Source organism: Nansenia antarctica (assembly GCF_963989245.1).
Source record: "Nansenia antarctica genome assembly, chromosome: 1".
NCBI classification, from domain to species: Eukaryota; Metazoa; Chordata; class Actinopteri; order Argentiniformes; family Microstomatidae; genus Nansenia; species Nansenia antarctica.
Window position 1 is genome coordinate 74383518 of NC_137674.1, and position 10000 is coordinate 74393517.

The 10000-nt window shown below is 47.1% G+C and overlaps 1 protein-coding gene across 1 annotated transcript in view; it reads left to right on the forward strand.

Moving 5' to 3' along the window:
* tcf12 (transcription factor 12) overlaps positions 1–10000 on the forward strand; it is a gene marked incomplete at its 3' end in the record, with an annotated part of 92644 nt that overhangs the window by 43672 nt on the left and 38972 nt on the right. The window contains 1 exon segment of the mRNA XM_080542433.1: positions 5914–5975. Within this exon segment, the coding sequence (XP_080398559.1) occupies positions 5914–5975 (62 nt within the window).

Consider the following 10000-nt stretch of genomic DNA (forward strand, 5'->3'; position numbering starts at 1 on the left):
TCAAGCTTTCTAGACTGAGAGACCGACAACTTTCCACTTCAGGGTTAGTTAGTGGAGAGAGTGTCATGGTGGAAGTTGGGCTGGGTAGTACGGTATGTGATTGAACTCAGTTTCCGATGTTGACCTTCACATTGCAGGTCTCCAAGTCCACCTCCACACACCAAACACAGCACACTCCAAGCACAACAAACACACAACACAGGATGAGGAAATACAGGGAAACTCTAAAGCCAAATGAACATATAGTACTTCCACGTCCCCTCGCCCCCCCCCCCCCTCCCTCCAGTCTCTCTCTTTTCCTGCCTGCTTTCCTGTTTTTGTCACAGATATCAACAGAAAATGGAGCAATACACAATAAAGCTGTTTATGTCACTCCTTTGGACAGCCAAAAGTGCTGATTAAAACAAGCTGAAAGAATGTCCTTTATTGCATGTGTTAGCTCTGCCATATGGCCCAACATGGAACATTAACTTGACAGGGATAATGGATTGCTGTGGGGGTACTAGGACTCTTAAGACAGGGACAGGACCATGGGCTGGGCTCATACACACACACACACACACACACACACACACACACACAAACACACAGCACACACACACAGCACACACACACACAGCACACAGCCCACAGCACACACACACAGCACACACTGGAAGAAACAGACAGGGGAGAGGGGGGGTGAGGGAGGGAGGGAGGGAGGGAGGTAAGGGGTGACGTGGAGGTATACGTTCATTTGGCTTTAGAGTTTCCCTGTATTTCCTCATCCTGTGTTGGTGTGTTTGTTGTGTTTGTTGTGATCTGCTTCTCTGCCAGGGAGGTGAAGCGAGGGGGTCTCAGGGTGGAAAAACAAAGAGGCCCTCGGAATGCAAGGCTGCGCAGCGTGCTCACTAATTGGTTGTTTTTGTGGCTGGGGTTTGTGAAGTGATCCCCAGGGATGGGTAGATCACTACCTCTCATGGCATCAAAACAAGGGCCACTGCACAGCCCAGCGCCGCCCCGCCGCAATCAATAGAGAGACACACTGTGAATGATTCCTCACCACCCTGCCTTTTAATTCTGAGCTGAATGTAAATTTCAATATTTAATATTGCACTATGCTATTTATACACCACACACACACGCACACACACACACACACACACACACACACACGCACGCACACACACACACACACACACACACACACACACACACACACAACCCTCTGTAAGCATAGCCAGTCAGTTCACCAGCGCTGGTTGGGAGTGAAGTAAAATCAATGTCTAGAGACAGACGTTTTTTGCTCTATTTTTCTTTCTTATGATAGTAACACCATTATTGCAAGAATTCAATATCATAACTGTGTTCAATTCCAAGAGATCATAATCATAATAACCACATTTTCATTCATAATGCACAGAAAGATATTGCTATGCCTAAACATTGTAAATCAATGGTATGTGTATAGGACAAAATGAAAGGAAGCTCTTTTTTTCCCATTAAGATTGATTTCCAAGTTGCACTTCTGTCGTCGGGGGCTATCGATTGGCCTAGGAGACACTGATATCCAAGGTGACTGTCCCTCTGGACTCCATTTATATTTAGATCATTGGCAGTGATGGCTGTAATTAAGCGGGTTTATTCTTGTTGTTTTTTGCATCATGCGTCTGGGGGATTGCGTCTGCGCTGGTGTCAAGACTGTTCTTAGTGGACATGCGTGTCAACACCTGGGCATCTCCGCTATCTCCCTCCAAGGCAGGATGATGAATTAATTTTACATCCCATCCATCAAGAACACTCCAGCATCGGCTGAGGCTCTGGAAGTACAGGAAGAAAAAAACAAGAAAAAAAAGAAAGAAAAAAATAGAAACTGTCACAGACAAGAATCTCAAAATGAAACATTTGGAGAATATTGCTTTCTGTACCCTGACTGCACCTGCTCAGAACAAATATAGTAATAACGATATTAAGGCTGTTCCAGGGTGTGATAGTACAGGCCTGCTCCGGGAGATAATAAACAAAGCGTGGCTAATGCCGTGGAAAGTGCCAGGCCTGCGACTCCTCATGTGGAATTGGTCTCTTGTTCTCCTTGGCTTTTCTTTTCCTCTTTCCCCCTCACAACAGGTTACTAGGGCTTTGATGGACGACGTCTTGTTTCAGACTTCAGTGCTTCATAAAAGAGAATTAAGATTTAATGGCTCGAGTCATGTTCTGGCTCTGTAAATATAGGTTATTACTGGGACCTGTTCCCCACGCGTTGAGTTATGTCTGCTTGAGACAGCGGACAGTGCCGTCTTGTGATGAGGGTGTATTTGTCAGGCTAATTTGGCCACTCGTCTGTTGAAGAAACCTCACTGCCAATATGTTCCAGGTGAATTATGACTTGTTCTCTGTCTCCGTGCCATCTTGAATAGTCCACACCTGCCACACCTGCACTGCAGTGTCCTATCACTATCAGGCGATATTCATAACTCACAGATGATAATCTCAATTTCTCAATTTCTCTTCTCAATCGGTTGAACAAACAAAAATACAGATTAGCAACTCGTAACAGCTTTCAATTCTGTTAACCGTTATGTGGATTAGCTGTCATGGTAACACACGACTGAAAACCCATTAGAACATCCTTCAATTGAACGGTATGCTCTCGACGTTCAGAGACACACTTCTTTTAGAGGTCTTCTGTAAAAAATTGTTTTGAAAAAGAAGTACTAGAGAAAACTTTTGCTAAGTTTCAAATGGCTGAGTTAGCAGCAGCATCAGCAGCAGTGCCCTCTACCACCGCAGCACACCAGCCTGTCTGCTACCCTGCCTCCCCTCAGCCACTGGGATCTCAGCCTCTCTCCCATGTCTTGTGCTGTGGCCCCCGTCTCACACATCACCCTCCACACGCTCTGCTCTTAAGTGTGATGATGTCGGTCCATTAATCATCCCCGGTCAGAGTGTTTTTATAATGTATGATGGTGTCCTATTACGGAGGGGAAGTGCCTGCTGGTGGCCTCCAGGGGGACAGGCGGGAGGGGGGGAGACAAGAGGGAGGGGGGAGACAAGAGGGGAGAGCGGTGGGCCCGGGCCCGGGTTATTGATCACAGCACCCCTCTGCCTGTCACTCCTCCAGCGGTGGTGCCAGGAGGAGATGGAGGATGCGATTAGATAAAAAGGGGGTTAGAGCTGCTGTATCCAGGCAGGCAGGCAGGCAGGCAGAGTGAGGCGAGCCCAGAAACCCCTGTTAATCAGTGACCTCTACTCAGGATCCTGAAGTTCATCTCTAGCCGTGCGCCGAGAAGCTCCCACTTGGCTTCTTCCCCTCGCCGCTGTAACCCTCCCTCCCTCCCTTCCTCCCTCCATCCCTCTCCTCCTAGTGACTCATTTGGCTCATGGTGGAGGGGTGGGGTGGTGGTGGTGGGGGAGGGAGGGTGAGTGGTGTAAGGGTGGCGGGGGATGGGGGGCAGTGGCCTCACAGCTGCGCTACCTGGCACCGGTTCCTCAAACATCAACGTCGCAGCCGGCAGGCTATTTGGCACAAACACTCGCCAGCAACACTTAAACAAATTGCTGTAGAAATGGCCGGGCTAGTCAGTACATTGTTGATTTCTAACGTTCCAAGACACTTTTTTTTGCCATTTTCGGTTGCTTTCATCGTGTAAGATCACAGTATGTTATGAGAAAGCCCCCCCATCGATCTTTACTGTCTGTGTTGACTTGAGCTCCTAGATGACAATGTACTATAGAACCCTCTGTACTTCCACTCTGTCATTATAAATATAGTCTATATATCCTCACCTCAACCTATCAAAATCTAGATCGATAGTGTCATGGTATTCAACAGTCATAGCATTTGATTTTGCAGCATGTCAGATAAATGAAACATTCTTCCAGGTTTTGATGAATACTCATCACTTGTGTATTCTGGACTGGTTTTTGCTTCAAGGTGTTAGGCCTATATATTTTTCATGATCATGTCCCTGCCCTGACTGATACACACGTATGCTGGTTATGTACAGTACGTACTGTAACAGGCTGGCACCCTAACTGGACCTTAAATAATTGCACATGGATCGTATCTCTGGTTGAGAAGTCAATATTGCCATCCTCCCCACTTCGTATCTGCACATGTTGACCTTCTAAACCTAGCGATGGCGGTAAGTGCAGTGACATGAGAACAGGGACATCTCTTTTGTTTACCGAGGCTGCGCTCTTAGCGCTTGTGCAACCATGCGCGGCGGCACGCTAAACACTTAAATGCCTGTTTATCGTTTGGTTCCTCGGGGGATGTTTTCCCCTCGGGTTGGGCTGCGCTGTTTATTGTGCTCAGGTTTCCCCGGGCGCGTTACAACGCTTGGCTTGGCCGGGTCACGCTCTACAGGTTCAAGGGGAGGGCGGCTACAGTACCTACCTACCTCTCTCTCTCTCCTCTCCTCTCACTCTCCTCCTCTCCTCTCGTCCCCCGGTAAGGGCCAGACAAGGACCTGGGAGATGAGGTTTCACGAGCGAGTTGTCTCTGCTCTGCTCTGGTGGGGTTTGAGACAACAGCACCGGCCCATCAATGATTCACCACGGACACCAAGCGTGTGACAAAAACACATGCTGGGGATGGACATTTCACAGTCGGGACATGAGCGTCAGAGGGGAGAGTGGGTTGTTGTGACTGATACTGATGGAGACCAAATCACATTGTAGGGCAGCACAGGAAAAAAGAAAAAGAAAAGAAAAACACAGATATATAACCTGTTCAGTCACACAAGACAGATGTTCCATCCCCCTGCCGGAGGAAAGGAGCACGCAGGGTGTGTAGTAGTTAACCCAGAACCCACAACTTTTAAATGCTCCTTCCTTTTGCAAGAGAGGTAACCCAGAAATGTTCTAGCATATCAAATGAGTTGTGTCGACTCGATACCACAAGGGAAGCAGCTTTGTCAGTTACACCACATTACCAGATTTGGGCAGCTCCCCCCCCCCCCCTCTCTCTCTTTCTGTCTCTCTGTCTCACAAGAGTAGATGAAGTACGACGATGCCCCGCAGCACTACTCAGATACATGTGAATTCTCCTCCATGTGGCTGTGTGATTCATCTGGGTACGCACGCAGGCTATGAGTGCTCAGATCAGTCAGTTGTGTACAGTAACACAATATCCCGGCTATGCAACTTCTTAACTCGCTCAAATATTTACCTTTTCCCTCAGAGTAAACAGAATTTAGTTCCAGTGCTTGCATCTGTGTGCATGTAATGTTTGGATGTCTGACAAAAATAATGTATGATGTTGTTCACGTTGTTTATCATTTTCTTGTAGGGGGAGCAGATCTCTTGTTTAGTTTAGTTTTTTTTTTTTTTCCGGAGGGGTAAAAGTGCTGAGTTTAGAGATTGAGACGAGCGTGATTCATGTGCGTTGTGCGCCCGTGTTTTATTTCGTCCTCCTGACGCCTGCTTAGAAGCAGTCTGTCTCGGGGCGGGGTGCGCGCCAGACCTGTCACGCTGACGGAGGATCTCTTTCGCTCCGTCAATAATACATATTCATATTCCACTGAGAATATTCCACAGATCTGCATGACGATATGGTCCAGGTGATCTGGTGTGCACCGCCTCAGGTGTGGCTCGACGCAGGGCTGCTTTGACGACGTCGATCACGTACTGATCGATCGTTTTCTTTATTGATTTAAGAGCACAGTCAATATATATACCGGTATATATATATATATATATATATATATATATATATATATATATATATATATATATGGGATATGTCTTACCTTATGCATACAGGAAAAGTGTGTTTGTGTTCGCTGAGGTTCGTTGGTGTATTTCAAAAATAATAATTGGGGGATTACCATGAATTATTATGATGAATGATAACATGTTGTCTTTGTGTAGGTCATGTGGTGGTACTAATGGCGTCAGTCTAAACACAGTCCTGTTTCTGTGTGTCCACAGGTAAATCAGAGAGGCCTCCGTTTCCAGCCTATGGGAGGGAGCCTGCCGTGCCTGCCTGCCAGGTAGGTGTTTATACATACAAGTGTGCTATCTCCTTTACATTTATGTCACGGTAAACTTTCATTTATTTATTTCTCCTTTATGTTTATGTCTTATTAACACCATTGATTAAAAATAAATAAATAATTGACACGTCCAGCTAGCCAGATAAGAGGTATTTTGTTGCCTGGTGTAATTAGCGAGAAAGGGAAAATGTTTGAGTCAGAAGGAAGTTGTGCGGTGTTTATAGATTGTTGGGAGGAACCTCATGAGAGTTTGTGGAGGAGCGGAGGCGGAGAGATAATGAGTGGGTGATTAGAGGGAGGCCTGCCCACGTCTTCGGTGCTCGGGCTGGGCTGTTTTTCTCCGTGCCCTGTGTGGCGTAGCAGGGGCAGCCCCCACACCACAGAGAAACACTACTTTCAGCACCTCCATTAAGCCAGGGTCAGAGAGAACAGCCAGCACCCCTCTCCTCAGCCACACAGATGTTCAACCCAAAGACCTGATTGTGTGCACACAAGCCACAGCTCCCCCCCCCTCTCTCTCTCTCTCTCTCTCTCTCTCTCTCTCTCTCTCTCTCTCTCTCTCATTCTCTCTCTCTCTCTCTCTCTCATTCTCTCTCTCTCTCTCTCTCTCTCTCTGTATTGGAGACTCTTCCTACTCCATCACCAGCTTCTCTGTGTTTCCTTCTTCCTCCCCTCTGGCTGTGAAACCCATCACAGAATCTCCTCAGAAAATGGCTTCCCTCAGGTTCTGCTCCTCTCCCCCACTGGTCCCGGTTCAGAGCATTTAGGCCGACATTCTACATCGTTGTCACTGATATCGGAGATTAAGGTTTGCGTCTGTAGTCTGGGTTTAGAGATTAGGTTTAGGGCTAGGCCAGGAAGATGTCTTTAAGAGATAGAGCCACCTCTTTGGGTTTAACCTCGAAGGTTAAAGAGCTTCTGATCTGATTGACCCACATGTTAACCCACTCCCTTAACCCCTTGGCTAATCATGTGCTACAGAAATACCCCTTACCTCTCTATCCCCCACTATTAATACTGTATACTACACACCATACACTACACACTACACACTAACACTATACACTATACACTACTAACTGTACACTATACACTACACACTACACGCTAACACTATACACTATACACTACACACTACACACTATACACTACTAACTGTACACTATACACTACACACTACACTACACACAAACTACACACTACACTACACACAAACTACACACAACACACTACACACAAACACTATACACGACACAGGACACAGTACACACTACACTACACACAGGTCACAGAGGGACACGTACTTCCCATCAGACACCATGAAAACATTAGCTGTTAGTGAGAGAGTGTTTTCTCATTCATAAAACAGCTTTTTGGAGAGGGAATGCCAGTTCAGACATTTTGTGTGGGAACTGGGGAATTCATGCAGGCCCTGCAGCTGCGGAGATCTGAGGCTGGCAGAGACTCAGTTTGTCTGGTCTTAGAAGAAAAACAGGAAGACCGAAAAAGCCATTTCATTCCTCAGAGAATGTGGGAAGAATGCCGGGGCTGGAAAACGGCTTTATTAATATTGTATAACCCCCCTCCTGGTGATTATCGACAGGGCTCTCACACAGGCAGGAGAAGCAGGCGTAAAAGCAAAGCGTCTCAGGTGCAAAGATTATCAGGCGTTATTTATCTTTTAATGAGCAGTCGAATGTTCTCGGCAGCTTCATAACCCCCCTGTCGGCGGGCAAATTTCACGATCCATCCTGCTGAAACCTAATAAAAGGTAACATTTGTGTTTTCGTCTCGGGAGGGACCAAGAATGGAAATTTGAAAAAACACACAAACAATCTATCAAGAGCTTTGCCTTTTGGAAACCCCCGTAATTGCTCTAGATATCTGCCAAACAACCCATCAGTTATGTGCCTGTCATCAAGCCCGGGCAAATTGCCTCACTCAGCAACGTATTATTGCATCATTTGAACTTGATGTAGAACTCTGCGTGTCTTATTGGGTTAGATATTCAAAGTGTTCCAACCAGCTGTGGCTCCCCTATCCTACTCACTGCTCACAGACAAGCATGTCTTCCAGTCAGCTATCTCTCTGTTGAACTTTCTGCTATGTTTTTTTTCTTTCGGGAACAAGTCAATTAAAGCACTAGTAAGAGAAATAAATAACCAAATTCATCCACTCAATGCCTTTCTTGCCATGGTGTGTGGTGTGGTGTTACTCCTCTGATTGCTTTGATTGTAATAACACTAATGATAGCTTGATTGTTCTGGAAGGCCTGGGCCACTGTATATCATCCCTCTCTCTCTCTCTCTCTCTCTCTCTGTCTGTCTGTCTGGCACAGCGGGAGTGATGGGGACGTACTGTTTAGTGTGTGTGTGTGTGTGTGTGTTGGGGGGGGGGTGAGGGGGTAGGGGTGGGGGGGTGTCTGGGTTGCCGTGGCGGCGCTGCATCTAGCAGGTAGCTCCTGCACCTCCTGTGAGACGGATTAGGCTGATTAATGTGACAGGATGCAGTTGACAGATGACTTCCATTATCTCCTCAAATCTGCCTGACATTTACCTGTGGAACATGATCATTCACATGTGAAGAGGCCGGGCCAGAAAGCCCTGTGATTCCAGCAGATTCCTCACGTAGGAAAGCCTTGTGTTGGGTGCAACGTGATGGACTGCGGTGTCAGTGGAGACATTTCCCTCTCTCCCTCCTCATCTCACACCCACCACTACACAAACTGTGGCCGCTCAACTAAATTTCACTTCAGTTCTCTATCGCTTTCTTCTCTCTTTTTTTTTTTTCTCTCTCTCTCTTTTTTTCCTTCAGAAACATCTAAGATTATGGTTTTAGTTTAATGAGCCTATAACCCCACATTCGGTAATCTTTAAATAGGATTCTCACGATTTGTAAAAAATCTCTTAATGAACACCAATAAACTCTAAAGCTAGCGCTTTAACACCAGTAGATTAGATGCTAATTGATATCTCATCTGACCGCCCGAGCTCCTCGCTGTTTTTTTTTTGCCCCGCACGCGTTCCGGTTTCTAAAAAAGAAAGACCGCCTGATATCGCTGCGAGGATGTCGTCGAGGAGGATGTTGTATCATTGAACAAAGGCAGCAGAAGTGGGTCTGTTTGTGGTGTGTTGTGGGGCCACGTCAATGTCAACGCGGTGGCCTCGGTGACAGGTTGTCAGTTTGCACAGCCTGTTTCCCCCCCTGTCACTCCTCCAGCAGGGAGGCAGTGGCAGAGCTGATCTTCACAGGACCTGATGGCCCTCATCTCAATCTCCTGGAATAAGGAATCGCACTATTTTTAGAAACCCCATCTCACCATTACATGACCTTTTGCTGTGATTATTATTATCATTCCCAAAAAATAATGTTCTGGATTTTGTGAAATATTTTTTTTAAATGTTGTTTTAATTAAAATAAGTATTTGTATAAAAAATAATGCTTGATATACAGTAAGAAGGATTAGAAGCCTCTGTGTGGTTTGTATGTTTTTTTAAGGGGCCATGATGGCCCCAAGGTCAAAGCTGTCTGTCTGACCTCGGTCGGTTTGGTTGTCGTTGGTTACTGTCAATCTGCTGCCTGCCTGGGAGTTCCTGGAGGCGAGGTGAGGCGAGGTGAGACCAGAGAGATCCTCCCTCCCCCTCCCCCCTCCCCCCTTCTCCCTTCCCCTCCTCCTCACCTCCTCCGTCCCCATCCGCCTCACTTAAGGTCTGCAGCCCATTAGCCTAATTGGGCCAGGCCCTCGACTGGCCTCTTAACCCAGTTTGCTGGGGGTGCAGTGGTCCGGTGGAGACTGGCGGAGGGTGACGGCTAGGGAGCTTTCCTTCCAGAGGCTGCCTGCCTTAGTCACATGATATCCTGAACAGGAGCAGACATCCCCGGGTGGAAGACGTCCACTAATCTGGTTTGGGGACAGCTCTGTGTTGGCCGGTGCGCCCCTCTCTCCACTAATTGGATACGTGTGCCTGAGATCAGACACAGGCAGGTCCAGCTCCAGTCTGGTGGCGGCGGTGGCCTGGTGA